This window comes from Crotalus tigris, unplaced genomic scaffold, assembly GCF_016545835.1.
Source record: "Crotalus tigris isolate CLP2741 ecotype Arizona unplaced genomic scaffold, ASM1654583v1 scf7180000020523.1239640, whole genome shotgun sequence".
Lineage (NCBI taxonomy): Eukaryota > Metazoa > Chordata > Lepidosauria > Squamata > Viperidae > Crotalus > Crotalus tigris.
Genome location: NW_024098059.1, coordinates 212,878 through 232,505, shown reverse-complemented (window position 1 = coordinate 232,505; position 19,628 = coordinate 212,878). Strand labels below are relative to the sequence as shown.

General features: G+C 43.4%; 1 protein-coding gene across 4 annotated transcripts in view; it reads left to right on the top strand.

Moving 5' to 3' along the window:
* MATR3 (matrin 3) overlaps positions 1-19,628 on the top strand; it is a 48,445-nt gene that overhangs the window by 17,424 nt on the left and 11,393 nt on the right. For 2 of the 4 annotated variants that reach the window (XM_039367033.1, XM_039367032.1), the window contains exons 2-3: positions 12,663-12,761; positions 15,211-16,269. In XM_039367033.1, coding sequence (XP_039222967.1) covers positions 15,373-16,269 — 897 coding nt within the window. In that variant the 5' untranslated portion in view covers positions 12,663-12,761; positions 15,211-15,372. Of the gene's footprint in view, positions 1-12,662; positions 12,762-15,210; positions 16,270-19,628 lie in introns of those variants that run through there. The other 2 variants (XM_039367034.1, XM_039367031.1) reach the window with 2 other exon arrangements.

The window sequence follows — 19,628 nt, the reverse complement described above, 5'->3', positions numbered from 1 at the left end:
GGGCTGACCTGAAGTCAAGGTGGCATCTAGCTACAGACACCTACAGTGGTACCCATTTGTTCGGTCCGGTCCTGGAACTGTACCTAATAGAAGGGAAAGACAAGCGAAAGACCTTGGCTCACCCTTCTAAGAAGGCAGATGGGAAACCCCAACAAGAATTTCGCAGGCAGTCCTTTCGTGCTGGAAGTTCTTGGGAATGGAGACAGCCCTTTCAATCAGGGCAGTCCTGGGATTTGCCCAGAGGTTCCCGATCCTTTTCCCCCAGACAGGATCGCCAACAGGACTGCCAAAGTTCAGGAACCAGGGGTCAATCCCAATACAAGCGTCCCTTCAGAGGAGCTGGGGGCCATCCATACAGGAAGTCTAAGTGATGCCGAATCCGATCCTCCTATAGATGGTCGCTTAGCTCTATTCAGCGACACCTGGGAGGTCACCACCAACGATACCTGGGTAAGGGAGACCATAAAATTCGGCCTAGCCCTAGAGTTCAAATCCATTCCCCCAGACCGCTTCATCCAGTGTCCATCCTCAAGACACGCAAGCAAGGCCGAGCTAGTATGAACGGCTGTAGCCCACTTGTTAGATATAGAGGCCATAGAACCAGTATCTCCGGACCAAAGGGGAAAGGGGTTCTACTCCATCCTCTTTGTGGTCCCCAAGGCCTCGGGTTGGAGGGCGATTTTGGATCTAAAGGGACTCAATACTTCCTAACTCAACTACTTCCTAACTTACAGGAGGTTCAAGATGCAGTCCCTCAGGTCCATTCTGGCCAGCATCAGAAAAGGAGATTACCTCTCCTCCATCGATCTGACAGAGGCCTACCTTCATGTCCCCATCCGACCCCATCACCACAGATTCCTCCGGTTCGGCCATGCACGCAGACATTATCAGTACAGGGCCCTACCTTTCGGTCTATCCTCAGCTCCTCGAGTGTTCACAAAGCTACTGGCAGTATTAGCAGCCCATCTCAGGCTGATGTTGGTCAGAGTACAATGCTACCTGGACGATATAATTATCCAGTCCAGTTCATTCCGCTCCGCACAGATAGATCTACAGACCATAATAGATACAACTCCAGAGGCACGGCTTTTCTGTGAATTTCAAAAAGAGCCACACTACCCCTACCACTCGGATCTTACATCTAGGGGTGGTAATAGATTCAAGCCTATGCAAGGTTTATCTCTCCCAGGAACGCAAGAACAGCATCAGATCTCTAGTTCCCAAGATCCAGAGAGAGAAGGTAGTTCCATTTGTCCAGCTGTCTCAGCTGTTGGAGATCTCATGTCTGGGAATAGTGCCGTGGGCAAGACTTCACTCCAGACATCTCCAATGGTTCCTACTCCCTTTCCAGAAGCGGAACATGAGTGCTTCCACATGGAAGGTGAGAGTTCCACATCACACACTGATGTCACTCCAATGGTGGGCGTCGGCAGCCATACACAAAGGGGTCACTTTTCAAGGAACCTCACAGACTCATCCTGACCACGAACGCCAGTCTGTTCGGTTGAGGTGCACACATTCAGACACACATGGCACAGGGGCAATGGTCCAAGTCCGACCTCACACACAACGTAAATTGGCTAGAACTCAGGGCAATACACCTGGCGCTTCGCCAATTCTCCAACATAGTAACAGGGAATCACGTCCTTATAATGATGGACAATGTCGCAGCCAATGCTCATGTCAACAGGCAGGGAGGGACCAGGTCTTGGCCCCTCATGCAGGAGGCCCTGGCACTGGGTCTGTGGGCAGAATCCAGTCTGGAATCCATCAGTGCAGAACACATTTCCGGGGAGGCGAATCGTCAAGCCGATTCTCTGAGCAGGGCGATGGTAGACCACTCGGAGTGGCACTTGGATCCAGCCCTCTTCAGGGAGATATCGGAGAGGTTCGGACAGCCTCAAGTGGACCTGTTCGCCTCACCAGCAAACGTTCAACTTCCCAGATACTTCATGAGGTTTCCATCACGGGGGGCGGAGGGAATGGATGCTCTCTGCAGCAGGTGGCCCAAAGGGCTTCTGTATGCATTCCCTCCACTTCACTTCCAGCTATCATCAAACAACTTCTCTTAGAACCGGCAGAATTAATCTTGGTGGTCGCACACTGGCCAAGGCGACCTTGGTTTGCCGACCTCGTGGATCTGTCGATCTCCCCGCCGTGGAAGATCTCACCGGATCGTATCTCACTCAGGGTCAACTCCAACATCCAGAACCACAGTGGCTTCAACTAGCCGCTTGGCACTTGAGCGGGAGAGCCTATCCAAGCAGTCCTATTCATCTGGAGTGATTGCCGTAATTCAAGCCTCCAGATGTCCTTCAACCAATAGGATTTACGATGCCACGTGGAGACATTTCCGCTCGTGGTGTAACACTCTGAAGGTTGACCTGCTGGCTGTGACCATCCCTATTATATTAGACTATCTTTTAGAGGGCCTGAACAAGGGACTGTCTCATAATACCATTCACAGACAGATTGCAGGATTATCCACTGTTCTCACTTGTGAGAATCAGTTATCTCATCATTCAGCAGTTACGGCCTTCCTTAAGAGAACTGTTAATACTGGTCCTCCTGTGGTACATAGATATCCCACATGGGACTTGCCAAAGGTGCTACAGGTCCTTACTGGGTCACCATTTGAGCCCATTAGATCTTGCTCTCTACACTTTCTTTCCTTGAAGGTAGCCTTTTTGGTAGCCATCACATTGGCAAGGCGCATATCGGAACTAGCCGCACTCTCGGTCAGGAATGACCTGTGTATTTTTCTGGATGACACAGTGATCCTCAAATTGGATCCTTCTTTCATTCCGAAGGTCAATATCTGGTTCCATAGGTCTCAGGATCTGGTTCTCCCGGATTTTTGTCTTCGACCGTCTCATCGCCTGGAAAAGTTGTGGCACGCATTAGACGTGCACAGGGCTTTGCACCACTACGTGAAGCGAACTGCAACATTTTGCAGAACGGAGGCACTGTTTGTGTCATCTTCAACCATTGGAAGATGGATCAGATCATGCATCTCTTATGCATATAAAGCTCAATCTCTCCCTGTTCCTGCCAACATCACAGCTCATTCGACGCGTAGCACGGCCGCATGTGCGGCCTGGTCTACCCAGGCTTCAGTTGAAGAGATTTGTAGGGCAGCCACCTGGTCTTCTCCCTCTTCATTTATAAGGCATTACAAGCTTGATAAGTTCGCTGCGTCAGACGCATCCTTCGGCAGAAGGGTCTTGCAGCAGGTAGTTTCTGCTCACGAATCTCAAGCCTAGACTTCCCTCCCGACAGGGACATGGGTGGCTTTGGTATGTCCCATCAGTGGATGCTACATCTATCATGCTGGAGAAGGAGCGTTGTCTTACCTGAACGCCTTTTCTCAACATGAAGATGTAGCATCCACACCCATCCTTAACAGTTAGTCTTGGCAGATTTCTTATAGGAGGACCTATTGTGTCAGATCTAATGAATGCTTCGCCTCGTCAAAACTGGGAAAGGAACGCCCAAGGGAGGCGTGGCTAAAGTTTGGTCTTAGTCTAAAACTGAGCAGGAAGGCTTTGATTACCCATCGATGGATGCTATATCTTCATGCTGAGAAAAGGCGTTCAGGTAAGACAACCGCCCCTTCTCCAGCACTGGAGATGGATAATCCACGCAGTGGGTTGAGACTGTATTCCTGGCCAATCAGATCAGTCAGCCAAAGTTGCCACGCCCCGTCTTGGACCATGATCCTTCAGTCTTGACTGATCTGGCCATGAGACATCTACAACTTTTGGCTCCTGGGCAGGTATAGTTCCTTTCCATTAGGGGGGATTTTTTTTTTTCCTAATAGCTGAAATTGCTTAGTTTAAAAGCTAATTAGAGATAATTTAATTCAATTTAATTGATCACTCAAAAATTTCCTTGATAAATTGTAAGACTCAGGAAGTCAGATTCCTACAGGGGAAACCACCCCCACTTAAAAGGGGGAAATCCCTAATTCCCCTCCCTAACCCAAAAACCCCAGCCACCTTCCAGCAGCCGGCAGCCGCCTTAAACAAACGGGGAGGCTCGGGCAACCCCTCGCGTTTAAAACAAACAAACAAACAAACAAAAAAAAAAAGACAGAAAGGCAGGCAGTTAGCAAGGGAAGTGGAGGACAAAGGGGACGCATGCTGGGAGGGAGATTGATTAAGGGAAACAGCTGGCGTGCGAAGGAGCAGTCTTTTCACTCCAGGCTGCTCAGGATTTTTTAAACGAGGCGCCATTGTCTGCACAGCTGGAAGCACGCGCAGCTCTTTGTTACAACCGCACGTGGCATAGGCAGCCTTGTTAACACATGCGCAGTAGTCTCCTGGCAGCAGCGGCCATATTTTTTGTCCAAACAGGGGAGTTAAAGTTCCTTGAGAAAGCTAGGTTCAGCCGCTGGAGTGAATTAATAGGCAAGCAGTACTGGGGTACTAAAGCATCTATTATTCATCCAGAGACATTCAAATCAGACACATAGCTACTGGTTCCAGGACTTGGTGTCTTCTACCTAAAGTAAATAAGAACCTTTCATAACTAACTGTGTTTAGTTGCCTTTGGCTCCTTCCAGACTTCGGGTCCCCCATTAGTGGCCCGTACGCCTCTGGATTTAGTGGTGGGTTCCAGGCATCCCCAGTCGCGTGCCTGTCCTTACCCACCATAGTCAAGCCGGGTTCCAGGCATTCCCATTAGCGTGCCTGTTCTTATCCGTGCACAGTGACTAACTCTGACAATTTTGCAGAGTCTGCTCCTGAGTTCCAGACGCCCCCAGTAGTGCGCCTGTCCTTACTCAAAGTTGGAGCTCTCCTACTACCTGGGTCCCCCCTATCGCGGCCCAGCGTTAGTGGAGAATGGAGGAAGCAATCATTCCCTCCACTGGAGCCCCGCCTTCATCCTCTGGAGCACCTGCTTCAGAGGATTCGGAATCCTCTGCAGCCCCTAGAAAGGCTGCAAGGAAGTCATCAAAGAAGGCTGACAAACAGGCAATCAGAAGACACCAAGCCCTAGAAAAAGAGTTCGACAGAGCCCAGAAAAGGGCCAGAATTGAAAATAGGCAGAATGGGGGAATAGGTTCTGATCTACCGCTGGGTCTCCCTTCATCCCCACGGGCCATTTGGTCATTAGGGAGCTCATCACAGTCCCAAACAGAGGGTGGGATAGGCGAATTCTCATCGCTCTCCCGATCCCCCTCCCCACGGAGGTTACAGGAAACCCCGAGGACCATGCTAACCACAGCACCTGCAGGGTCGCAGGCAATGGTCACTCCTCCTGCATTGACGGGGGATCTGCTAGCTACCCTAATAGCACAGGCAGTGGACTGTGCATTTGAGGCCAGGGCTCAAACTTCAAAAGCCAAGCCTCTAGGACTTAGAACGAGGCATCGGGAGGAAACGGAGGACCATCAGGACCTCTCCTCCGTCTCAGACTCGTCGGTCTCTGAGGAAGTTTACCTGGACCAGCCAGGTACGTCACAAGGGATTCAAATGTCTGAGGAGGAGGAGGACACCTCACCTCAAGGGCCGTCCTTCAGCGGCCTGTTTAACCCTTCTCTTTTTGTTACTATTCTGCGCAAGGCTGAGGCCACAGCCCATTTGGGGCATGGGACACCAGCGGAGCCTGTCACAGTTGACACGGAGGCTGAGCCGACGTTCGCCGAAAAGGTAACCACCCAACACCGCATACCTTGCCCGACCATGTTCCTAAACACAATAAGGAAACAGTGGGCAGCGCCAACCTCCCTACCGCTTCCTAGCAATGCGGAGAGGAAGCTATTTAACGTAGCAAGGGAGCTAGAGGGAACATTGGAGGTGCCGGTGGTGGACGAACCCATAGGTCCCCTGATATCGGACACGGCCATATCAGGAGATTTTGCTGAGGCTCTTAAAGCCGAGGACCGAAAGAGTGAGTCCAACTACAGGAGAACGCACCAGGCAATAGCTTGGGCTACCAGGGCGTCTACCTCCGCGTCCTTTTTCACCAGAGCCACACTTTGTTGGCTCCGTGAGTTACAGGGCCGGGTTCCCATGGAAGATATACGCACTCACCAGGAACTGAGCAAAATGGTAGCGGCCACGGAATATGCGTCGGACGCAACACTTTTAGCGACCAAGTTTTCAGCCAAGGCAATGGCGGCAAACAACACGAGCAGGCGCATCCTCTGGCTAAAGAACTGGCAGGCGGATACCAAATCCAAGTGGAAATTGGCTTCGGCTCCGTACCAAGGGGCAAAGCTGTTTGGTGAGGCACTAACGCCATACCTGACAGAGAACAAGGACAAGCGCAAGGTCCTTAAACACATGCTTAAAAGGCAGGACAAGAGACCCGGCTCCTGGGGAAGGAAACAATCCTTTCGTACAGAAGCCAGGGTCAACTACTTTCAAAATTCCCAACCCTTCCAAGCTAGACAGGATAGGGAAAGACAGGGGGACAGACAGAACACAAGACATAGGCAAACACAGGGAAGACGGCCCTTTCGGGGGAACAACCGCCCCTTCCGCCGTACCAGATGACTCCCGCCCAGACCTTCCCATAGGGGGCAGACTAGCAGGGTTTGCTCCCCAGTGGGAAGAGACCACCACGGACGTATGGGTCAGGAACACCATACGTCATGGTCTATCTCTAGAATTTCTCTCAAAGCCCCCGAACCGCTTCCGCCCGTGCCCCTGTCCCACAAACCCAACAAAGAGAAGGCTCATGAACGAGGCCGTTCAGCACCTTCTAAACATACGGGCCGTAGAGCCGGTGCCTATGAACCAGAGAGACCAGGGGTTTTATTCTATCCTCTTCGTGGTCCCAAAACCCTCGGGGGGTTGGAGAGCCGTTTTGGATTTGAAAAGGCTAAATTTCTACATAAAATACCGCAAATTCAAAATGCAGGCACTACGCTCCATCCTTGGAAGCGTAAGGAAAGGGGATTTTCTGGCATCGATCGACCTCACGGAGGCATACTTGCACATCCCTATCTCTCTGGCTCACCGCCGCTTTCTACGGTTTGCCTACAGGGGGCACCATTTTCAATACAGGGCACTTCCATTCGGCCTGTCATCAGCGCCCAGGGTGTTCACCAAGATTCTGGCGGTTCTGGCAGCACAACTAAGAAACGTACCAGTCAGAGTCCAGTGCTACCTGGACGATATTCTAATCCAGTCATCGTCCGCCCAGCAGTCTCGGGCGGACCTAAAGTTAGTGATAAAAATGCTGCAGGACCACGGCTTCTCGGTGAACTTTCCAAAGAGCCATCTAACCCCAACTACGAGAATACTCCACCTGGGAGCGGTCATAGACACAAAGGAATGCAAGGTGTACCTATCACAGGAACGCCTCAGCAGCATAAAGAAAGCCGTAAAACAGGTAAGCCGCGGTCAGTCAGTGACGCTGGTCTGCCTTTCCCAGCTGCTAGGGAAGATGATATCGACCATAGCAATAGTTCCTTGGGCAAGGCTGCACTCAAGAGAACTGCAATGGTTCATGCTCCCGTTTCAGAGACAACAAATCAGTGCATCACGGAAGAGGGTAGGCATACCTCTGAGAGTACGACACTTCCTCAGGTGGTGGCTATTTCCAGCTCTCCTCAGGGGGTCCCCCTTCAGGGAACCAGACAGAGTAGTAGTCACAACAGATGCGAGCTTATTCGGCTGGGGAGGCCACTTGGGGACCAAGTGGACACAGGGCCGCTGGTCAGCGGTGGATCTCCGACACAACATAAACTGGCTCGAGCTGCGGGCTATTCACCTAGCGTTAAGGCATTTTCACAGCAGCATAAAAGGCAGGCACGTACTGGTCCTGACGGACAACGTGACAGCCAAGGCCCACATAAACCGTCAGGGGGGCACACACTCTCGCTCGCTCTCGGCCGAGGCCCTCCTACTGGGGGCCTGGGCGGAACAAAATCTGGCCTCCATAAAGGCCGACCACATATCGGGGGAGGCAAACATCCAAGCAGATCTGTTGAGCAGATCAACAATAGATCACTCGGAGTGGCAACTACACCCGAGGATCTTCAGGGAGGTCTGTCACCGCTTCGGGCTTCCCCAGGTGGACCTTTTTGCCTCTCCTTCCAATGCCCACCTAACTCGCTTCTTCTCCCGATTCCCATCCAAGGGAGCAGAGCAGACGGACGCGTTACGGAGCCCATGGCCAAGGGGGCTCCTGTACGCGTTTCCACCCTTACCTCTCCTTCCGGCGGTAGTACGCAAGATTCTGCGGGAAAGGGCCGAGGTAATCCTTGTGGCCCCTTATTGGCCAAGGAGACCTTGGTTCGCAGACTTGAGGAGTCTCTCCCGCACGAATCCATGGCGGATTCCTCCGGAGAGGATCTCCCTCAAGCAGGGGGAGATCTCCCACCCAGAGCCACAATGGCTACAACTAGCCGTCTGGCTCTTGAACGGTCAATTTTAGCCAAGGGGGCTTGCTCACAGGGTGTAATTAGGGTCATACAGGCATCAAGGCGCCCCTCCACGAACCGTATCTACGAGGCCACGTGGAGAAGCTTCCAATCATGGTGCTCTAAACAGGAATTGTTACTCGAAGGGATCACAATTCCCAAGATCCTAGAATTTTTTCTAGATGGCCTAGAGAGGGACCTCTCGCCAAACACACTGCGCAGGCAAATTGCCGCCCTCTCAACTATACTTTCTGCCAGCCCCGGTGAATCCTTGGGCAAGCATCCCTTAATACGATCCTTCCTCAAGGGGGCTGCAAACATCAGACCGCCAACCGTGCACAGGTATCCATCGTGGGAACTACCACGAGTACTACAAGCTCTTACCAGAGCGCCCTTCGAACCACTCAAAACATGTGACATTCGCTATCTGACCCATAAGGTAGCATTCTTGGTAGCCATCACGTCAGCTCGGCGGATATCCGAGTTAGCTTCTCTCTCAATGAGGAAGGACCTGTGCCATTTTCACAGGGACAAGGTAGTCCTAAGAATAGACCCTTCATTCATTCCAAAGGTCAACTCCCTTTTTCACAGATCACAGGAAATAGTCCTACCAGACTTCTGTCCAAACCCAGCTCATCCCCTGGAACAACAATGGCACACCTTGGACGTACGCAGGGCACTAAGACATTACATTTCACGCACAGCGGAATTCCGACGCTCGGAAGCGCTTTTCATATCCTTCCACCCTGCTACTAGGGGCCGGAAGGTCTCGTCCTCTACCATCGGTAGGTGGATTAGGGCATGCATCACGGGGGCATACCAGGCGGAGTCCTTGCAAGTCCCCAAGCATATCACAGCCCATTCCACAAGGAGTGCTGCCACCTCAGCAGCATGGGCCATGCAGGCTTCTATTGAAGAGGTATGCAGGGCAGCCACTTGGGCCTCGCCCTCTCCATTCATTCGTCATTACAAAATCGACAGGTACTCCTCTGCAGAGGCCTCCTTCGGTAGGAGGGTTCTCCAGCAGGTGCTAGACCAAAGTTGCACACGGGACCAGTCTATTCCCCAACCCAAGGGACAATAGGCTTTGGTATGTCCCACTGCGTGGATTATCCATCTCCAGTGCTGGAGAAGGGGCGTTGACTTACCTGAACGCCTTTTCTCAGCACGGAGATGGATAATCCACACCCACCCTTATAGGCTAGAATAATAGGGTATATTTAGTGGAGCCAAAACGTCTTACTGTCAGTCAATGGCTGCGCTCGAGTCAAGACTAAAGGATCATGGTCCAAGACGGGGCGTGGCAACTTTGGCTGACTGATCTGATTGGCCAGGAATACAGTCTCAACCCACTGCGTGGATTATCCATCTCCGTGCTGAGAAAAGGCGTTCAGGTAAGTCAACGCCCCTTCTCTTGTAGTTTACAACTGAAAGTTGTTTCACTTAATTTGGAGAAGTTGGGCTCTCACTTCTTCATTTCAAGGTGCTGAGAAGAAAGGGTTCTGGTCTTTGTAATAAACATTAACTTGACATGACATGATACTACATGAAAGGGAGGTTGGCATAGGAAGACCACTATGTAATTTATTGCTATTGCATGGTTCATCCAATCTAAAGTTTTTACTGCCAACTGCTCTGAGAAGGATTTTTGAAGAGAAAACTCCCTTTTGTGCTTGTATTTGGGTTATCAATGTTATTTCATTAAGCTTGTATCTTAGAATATAAAGTTTAAATAATACCTATATAATTGTGCAGTCTGCCTCCTGCCAGATTATGGAATATATCATTAGAGGTTCATGGTTTGGACTGAATGGCGACTGAGAAGTCATGTTTGTTGGTTTATCTAGTTTTGCTGCATATTGCAGAAATCCCAACTGAAGGCTTTGCTCCTTCAGTGTCTACTTTGTAATGCATTTACTTAAAGTATTCCATTCCAGAGGTCACCTCTGCTAAAGAAATTTGCATACGTTACAGGGCTGTGCAGTGGTTTGGAACTGAATGGGAAGAGGTGCTTTAAAACAAATGAGGTAGTGGATGCAGCTCATTTTTGCTCATTTTCTTCTAGGAATTGCTATTCGAGAGAATATCAGTTCTTTCAAAGAAACGTTTATTGCACAACTGTGATTGCTTCTTTTATAAATAACCTAATAAGTGAAACTGGACCTGTGTTGGTGGCTTATCATGTAAGAGATCTATATAGTATGTGAAATGTTTGGTTTGTATTACCAACGCTACTAGATAACACCGAATATTTAAATGCTATTTTATTTCACTTTAAATGATCTATAATTATTTGGGGTATTCCTGGAATTCCAGAATTAAGAAATGTTCAGTTAAATATGTTGCAGGTAGGCTTTGACTTATGACCCTTTCGTGATGGTCCAAAATTATTATGGCCTCAGAAAGGGTGCTCCACCTCCTGTAAAGCACTTCTGTCCATCGCAAAGCATTACATGTGCACACTCATGGTTCTGTGATCATGGTCTGGTGCTTGACACACCTGTTGGCAGCCTGTTTGCACTTACAACCAGTTTCATTTATCTTTTAAATTTATTTGCTGCCCATCTTGCCATGGAACTTCCTATTTTTACAAACGAATCAGGGCAGCAAATATATCCAACGCACCTCCCTCCCCCCTATTTTCCCCACAGCAAACAACCCTGTGATGTGAGCAGGGTTGAAGAGAGTGTCTGGCCCATGGTCACCCAGCTGGCTTTCATGGGATTTGAACTCTCTCTAGATAGCCTAACTGTACACTTAACAACTATAACTGGAAATGCAGGGATTGTGGTGATTAAGTGAAGCAGTTACGTAATATCTTAATTGCTTTGCTCAGCCATTGAAATTTTAGTCTCAGTTGTGGTAAGTTGAGGATTACCTTATAGTTTATATAAAAATTATATAAATTATAATTTTATAGATGGCTAGGTGTGGGTTTGAAATCCTGGCATGGGTATGGAAATCAATGGGGACTATTATACCCCTGCATTCATGCCAACCTTTGCTCCAAAACATCTGCAGTGGTGGAATGCTAAGTGTTTTCCATTCCCATTGCACAACTGAACTTGATAACACTATTATTTTTGCTGCTAACTTGTCTCTGGATATAGTTTTTATATGCTTCAATTGAATAAGGCAATAGCTCTCAACCTGTGGTCCGCAGACCCCTGGGGGGTCATGATGTTGTCACAAGGGGTCCTTGAAGACTTGAAGAAATATGATTTAAATCTTGAGTGCTGCGTTGGCCACAAAAGGTATTTAAAAGGCATCAGTGGTGAACAAAAGGTTGAGAACCACTGAAATAGGGAATTTCTTTTCAAACTGAAGTAACTAGTTGCCTGAGTTTATTTAGCTAATATCAGTATAAGCAACACTAAAAAGTAAATTTTCTTGAATGTAGTACACATACATTTCTATACTAGGCAATATAATTTTTTATTGTTTAAATCAAGTAGCATTCTGAGGTTCAGGAGACCCATTCTTCAATAATTGAATGTTCCCATATTTCCATAAATTATTCTTCTTTGACAGGCCTCTGCCTGTTTTGCAAATCGGTTCTCAAATCTTTGGTTGAAGTTCAACGTTACATGAATGAACATCTGCATGTATTATGAAACTTTCTTTACCATTACCCATTATGCCTCGCTTTATGCTAGTTTGGGGGAAGTCTAGGAAGTTAGGGAGAGAATAATTGCCTCTCCTACTTACATGAGTGGAATAACTTCTCACAGAAAAATACAATTTCTTTCCCTTTTCTGTGCTGACTTTTATCTCATACCCTAGTAAAAAGCCAGTAATACAGTTTTGTTTGTTTCTTTCTAAATAGACCTTTAGAAATGTGTAGTAATAGAACAGAGCTATCTCTTTATAGGTAGAAAATCCCGTTTCTCTATTTCCACTCCAGTTTCCATTTGAGGCAAAATGGAAGACATTCTGAGCCTTAATAGGCAATGGTAAAATAATTCTTAAGCTTGACATATTAACTTTTAGTTTCTTTATATAATATATATGCCTCATCATGTCTAGGACTTAAGTCAGTATAATTCTTACAACCTTTTAAGGAGACTGATTACATATCCTACTTTTTTCCAGTTTCTCATACTGCTTCACTCTATAATCATTATAAAAGATGGCAAACAAAAACAGTTGAATCCTAGAGAAGTGAAATTATCCCGATTCGGGAAATGTTGCTATTGTCATTTTTCTCCCTCACCAACTTATTGGGATATCCCCTTTGAGTGTTCCACTTTTAAGACTACTCTGATATCTCCTTTTTTCTTTGTAGGTTTACATCGATTTCATATAAGCCTGGGCAGTTGCAGCTTGTGTGGAAACCAGGCTATGCAGTGAAACCATCTGCTGGGCAGCCCAACTCTGTCAGGAGGTATTCTTCAGATGCTCCTGGATCTGACAATTGTCTAAATCCTTCAAAACTTGACTAAGATCAAAGATGTGGTTATATGTGTGTTTTAAGTAATATAACCAACCTTGCAACATCGATTCAAAAAATATTTTATCTTGATCTCTTGAAACACACAAATAATAAAGGTCTTTTCTTTTTTAAAAAAATGATCATTGAGTCAAACTGAAACCTATTTTCAACCAAAAATTGCTTATGCTGTGCCTTTGTGTTAAAAAATTATCATCCCTGTATTCTCTTACCATCAGTAGTTTAAATTTATCCTTAACATTTGATCACTACTAAAAAGGAAACAAAATTAATAAAAGTAGATACCTTTCTTGATTACCATGCCCTTCTAATCCAAAACAGCAAAGAAAAAATTGAAATTACGATGTTGCCCCTGAAAGTGAAAGTTGAGTAGTTCACTGTACCTATTAGGACTTAATTTGAGCCGGGCCTTCTTATGCTACATTCTAGCACCTGTTTCTCTAATGTTAAGACTCTGTTTAGGAACCGTTGCACTAGCAGGTTACTGGAAGTATCTTATAGAGGCTTTTCTCATCACTATATAACCCATCTCCTCTCTTTGACTATTTAAGAATTAGGAACTCGGATCAATTGATGTTACTGTCTTTGTCAGTGACAAGATGTCAGATGGAGTCAGAAAAATTAACTCAAATAACTATTAAAGAGTAAACATTCCATTAACCTTTACATTGTAGATGTAGCTGGAAAGATGAGCAGTTCCTCTACTGCTGCTAGGAAGTTTCTAGCTACGTAGTCCATACGTGCAGTGAAAGAGCACCAGGCTTTCTACTGGTCTTTTAAAAGGCTGCACTCATCTGCTAGGGTTTTGGCACCTGCTAATCTGGGAGCAATTTATTTGCCCTACGCCAGTGATTAAACTTTCAAAATATTTTTCAAATATTTTAAATCTTATTCCTAAACTCTGGTCAAACTGGTTAAACTTTTGTTTAGGAATTCTTACGTTCAGTCAAGTGTCATAGATTATATTTGTCACTTGACATTTGTCCATTCCTTCTTTTCTATTTCCATCGACATCTGCTCTGTGCTTACAATATTTTGCCTATTCTTCTAGCATTACAGTTGTATTAGTACTTTTCGATTTATTCATTCCATTTACCTTTACAAAAAAATAACTGGATATTAGTAAAACATCTTTTTACAATAGATACCTATTGTACCCTGCATCAGTTTTATCTGACAATAAACAATTGCTTCCAGCAGCAGTTTTAATACTACATTTTTAAGTAGTCCTTTGCATGTCATATAATTGTATATATTTATATGACTTAGCAACTTGTCACACTGTTACTAGCAAAATGTGTTGGTTACATTAAATATCTATTACCAATGAAACTTGGTAAATGTTTTGTACACTTTGTGAGTATTTGTCTAATGTATTCTTGCTAAATGAGAAAATAATTGCAAAATATGTTCACTTGGAATGTCTTTATCCTCCACTCTGCTTCTGGCCTTTCCTCAAACTATTCTGTAGCAAGAATGGGTGTTAAAATTTTAGAGTTAAGTGAGATTTTTCAAAAGTGTTTGAGGTACAATGAGGTCTCATTTGTTTGGGGGGAGTTCATAAAATTAGCATTCTGAGATACTTTATAAAATTCTCATGAACTCTTTTCTTCAAAAGCCATTATAGAAACAAATGGGCTGTTTGATACTTACTGTTGGTATATGAACACCAGCATAAATAAAAGCCTATTAAATGAGAAGTACTAGCTATGTATTGTGGAGTTCTAGAAATAATGCATATCTTTCAACAGCTAGGCTTATTAGAATAGTGCAGAAAATTTCTTTTCTTCAAACAAAACTTTGGCCTCACAATCAGGCATCAGTGAAATCGGGGCCTGATTTGAGTTTATGTAGCATAGGCTATAGGTTTATGTTTGAGACTGTTTTTGGAGCTCCCAAAGCCTAATATTCTTTCCAAAGTCTCAAATCAGTTACTCAAATTTTGAAGAAAAATTACTTGGTCTCATTAAGTACTCAGCTATTCTTATGTTTCATCTTTCACCAATGTTATAAGCTATTCTTATGTTTCATCTTTCACCAATGTTATAAGTCATAGCTTTTAACAAATGTGAATTATATTTCTTGGTTCCATAGCTGGTATACTGTGATCTTTTTTTTTCCTGGAATCTGAAGCAGTTAAGATGTATGCACCCTGCAATTTAAATATAAATGCTTGAAAACAGATATATTTAGTGGCAAAAATTGGTGCTTATTTGGGGTGAAAACTCAATTTCTTATCAGAAGATTAATGATCCAATTTTTGAGGTTACATAGGGAAATCCATGTAGTATCTTAAATTGTTTTTAGATCAACATGATGCATACATTTTAAAACTGCATCCGCATAAAGGATTTTATGACTAAAACTGCTTGTTTTTCTACAGACTTGTTTGGTGTTTCTCAGCTTGAAGAAGATCTACGATCATTATTGATCCCTTTCTTGGCGTTAACATTATTGAAGTGACGTTTACCTAGCTTTTTAGAGTGAGCTTTCTTTTCAGACATCTCTAAAGTTTGATTCATAATAAACAAGCTATAGTTCAGCAATGTCCAAGTCATTCCACCAGGCATCTCTAAATAGGGATTCCCAAGGTCATGGACGTGACCTCTCTGCAGGAATAGGCCTTCTTGCTGCTGCTACCCAATCTTTAAATGTGCCAGCATCTCTTGGAAGGATGAACCAGGGTACTGCCCGCCTTGCTAGCTTAATGAATCTTGGAATGAGTTCTTCATTGAATCAACAAGGATCTCATAGTGCACTGTCTTCTGCTGGTGCATCTTCCCATGCCTTACAGTCTATATTTAACATTGGAAATAGAGGCCCACTCTCTCTGTCTTCTCAGCACCGTGGAGATGCAGAGCAGGCCACTAATATTCTGGCCAGCCTTGGTCTGTCTGCTAGAGACTTAGATGAACTGAGTCGTTATCCTGAGGACAAGATCACTCCTGAAAACTTGCCTCAAATACTTCTGCAACTTAAAAGAAGGAGAGCTGAAGAAGGTCCTTCACTGAGTTTTGGTAGAGATGGCAGATCAGCTGCACGGGAGCCGCCATACAGAGTTCCTAGGGATGATTGGGAAGAGAAAAGGCATTTTAGAAGAGATAGCTTTGACGATGGTGGTTCTAGTCTCAACCGTGTGGTTGATTATGATCATGGAAGTCGTTCTCAAGAATCTGTTTATTATGACAGAATGGATTATGAAGATGACAGATTAAGAGATGGAGAAAGGTGTAGGGAGGACTCTTATTATGGCGAAACTTCGCATAAATATCGTAAATTTGACAGTGAGTATGACAGACTGAGTCGTGTCCCTGAGAGATCTCTCTTTGAGAAAAAAAGAGGTGCTCCACCAGATAGCAATATTGAAGACTTCCATGGACTCTTACCGAAGGTCTATCCCCATCTGTGCTCTATCTGTGATATGCCTGTTCATTCTAATAAGGTGAGTTCAGCATCAGATGCTTATTTTTCTTTACTTTGTAGTCCCTATTGCTTGTTTCTTTGCCTCAATTTCTGTGTTCTAAATACTTACACAAAGGTCTCAAAAGAATTTTAAGTGACAAAGCCACTTAATTTCAGGGCATCATTAGCAAATCATGAAACCAGGACTTTTAATATATTGTTTCACCTATATTGCTTAAATCCAAGCCAGTTACCATCTAGTCTATATTTTGCATCTACATAATCTCTTTACTTGGTTTGGGGTAGTTTTTCATTTTGTTTTGCAGTTATTCAGAGCTAGATTCAACATTTCTTCCCATCTGTCTTGATTGCTAATTGGTTCTAGTTAAGATACCGTCCTTGCACATTCAGTTTTTTTCTTCTTGTCCATAGTCTGAGAAAATACTTTAATGGATGGTCCTGGAACAAATTTGTAGGGTAATAGCATTTTTAAATGAATTCATTCTTTTTAAAATTCACTTTAAAAACTATTTTCATGCTATGGCTGAAACTTCTCATTTTTTCCTTCCTTTTCACAACTTTCTTACATACTTAAGGGTCACTTTTTATTACACATATTGCATCTGTCCCTTTTTAGAAAAGTAAACAGATTACTGCTGTTGTACAGTATATCATGTTCTTATTGGCAGTGTCTGTTTAGAATAGATCTTTTAAGAGTTTTGATCAAACATCGTTCTTATACTTAGAATGTAGGTCTGAAACCAAACAGCAAGTGTGGCTTATTCATATTTCCTAATTGTTTTACAAACTGGTCCTCTGTTAGTTTGGCAATGGGAAACTAAAGCTGAATATTATTACTGTTGTTACATTTTTTCTTTTCAAAGCATATTGTCAGAAATCCAGGTAAGAGTGCACTTTGTGTGCTTAAAATGATTTCCTTGGGTATTACTAACACTTTCTTCACTGTTGTCCTTCCTCTTCAAAAAATACCTTGGTGTATGCAAAATCGTTTCGAGACTAGTGTGAAAAATGAAATATTGTTTGTTCATCTGAATTCTCTGCTTGATTCTTCTACCATCTGAAACTTTTTTTTCCTACTTTAATAAAATATCTTTGCGAACCTCTGTGATCATACAATGTTTTAGTCTTAGTAATATAGAGGGGTCGTTACCAACTTTAATTGTACTTGTGCCATAGGTAGCTTTCTCTTCTGATGCAAACTGATCAGTTTACACACATTTTGGCCCACAGTTCAAAGCCCATTTTACTTTGAAAAACACTGTTCTGTGCCAGGCAAGATCTCTCCACACTGCCTTGCAAGTTAATGCATTATTGGCTGTATCCCATGAAGCAGGATGTACATCATCCTAACCAAATGTGTATGCAGTATATTGTGATACACTTGGGATCTTACTCTGTTTTTTATGCTTTACATAATGTTGCTTATCCCATAAGGAAATACCATGATGGGTGTGTGTATGCATAAATACCTTTGAGGTCAATCTCAAATTCACCAGGTTTCTAAAAAGCAGTTATGTAAAACTCTAGTAATAAGACAGCTCATAATAATGGCGATTATATAGCTGTCTCCTGCACTAAAATACTGTTGTATTGTTCTAAACAGAATCTCTTGCTTCTTTCAGTTTATCAAAATGTATAGTCACTTTACTTGGAATATTAAGTATGCTGACTTTTGATAAGTTCAGCATTTTCAACTATTAATTTTTGGCTGAACTTTAAAACTTTTTAGTTTTGATTAAAACGAACATCTTAATTGAAAGTTGTCATTATAGCTTGTAAGAAAAAAAGACCCAGCTGTAAACAGCTAAAAAAACTTCTATATATTCACGTGCAATTGAAAGAAAAAAAATCTAGTCTCCTTTTTTTTCCTCCTTAAATGTTTCTAGTGCAGTTTCAGATTGAAACAAGCTGTGCAAGGAACAGAATAAATTATTGAAAGTATTATACAAAATCTATTATTTTGCTTCACTATGTTATTCACTGTAATTTGTACTTTTTACTAATGTTTTTATTAAGAAAATATCAAAGGCGGAAGATACATTCTCCCATTATCAAGGACAACCTTTCCTGACTGTTAATGAATTTCAAAACCAGTGGCCAGGGGGGGTTAAAAATATATTTCCTTGTAACTTTAACCAGATAACCTTACTTCATGTTAGTTTAATTTAATGATAGTATTTTTAAATTGTATATTTACCGTTTTTGGATACCTCGTAAGTATTTATAGACTAGCCATATCAATTTACCTTCTGTTCTGTTAGGGATTCTAGAAATATAATACATTTTCCCTGTAAAAATATGATTAGCAACAAGGAACTGATTAATCTGTTCAGAAGTTTAGAAGATTTGATTTTGGAAGCATCCCTCCTCTCTCGGCTCGATGTATGTGATCCAAAAATATTAGAACAGTCCAGCAAAGACTTTATTGAAAGATAAAATTTCTGATTCATAAGACTCCATTTTAACCATAGTAATATATTTTGACAATAAAAAGAAAGTATTTGGTTGTAAAATTATTCGTTAAGTTCCACTTAATATATTGAATGTTTTGAGTCAGTCAAGGTAAGTGTAACTCATAACAGTTATTTTAGAGCTATGAAAGAGACTTTAAAACTAACAAGGGAGAATATTTGTGGTTGAAATGAGGGATCCTTGGTGCTCCCTGAGCTTGGTTGTTTCCTTGCAGATATTTCATTACCCAAACTAGATAACATCTAGTGCTAGTGCTCAGAGAGCACCAAGGATCCCTCAGGCTTCAAAACTATTTGGGTTTACTTAATTTTATTTCTGATTAGGAAAATAGGATGAAAAAATCAATTATGTTCTTGCAAAATCACACACACAAAAGTTATCTCTATATTTTTAGCAATATATAGCAAAAGTAATTTATAGGAATTGCACAAGAATGCATTAGAAAAACAATGAAAAAAGCAAGAAAGATCTCTTGAGTTCTTTTTGGGAGTGAAAATGTTCACTATGACTGGAACTGATACTGTTAGGAAGAGCACCCTATTTTAAAAAGTAAAGACACCCTTGAATCTAGCTTTATTTCTGACTACATGGATGCAGTCATGTAGCTTTCTTGGTAACAGTAGGGAAGAAGTTTGTCATTGACGGCTTCTAACATGCTTTTCAAGTTCAGGATTTAGCCTGTAGATCTGATATATCCTGTAGCCTTCTATTCAGTACTTAATCAAGCCTGATTCTGCTTGCTTTCCATTTACATGTGCATAAATAGAAGTGAAATAGGTCTTATTTTGTTTTATAGCAGTATATTAAAAATAATGCACATTTTAGTCTATAATTGATTAAAACTGCTTAAATTAACCCCATTCGTAATAAGAAAAAGTAATTTCTGTATATATAATCCAAATAACA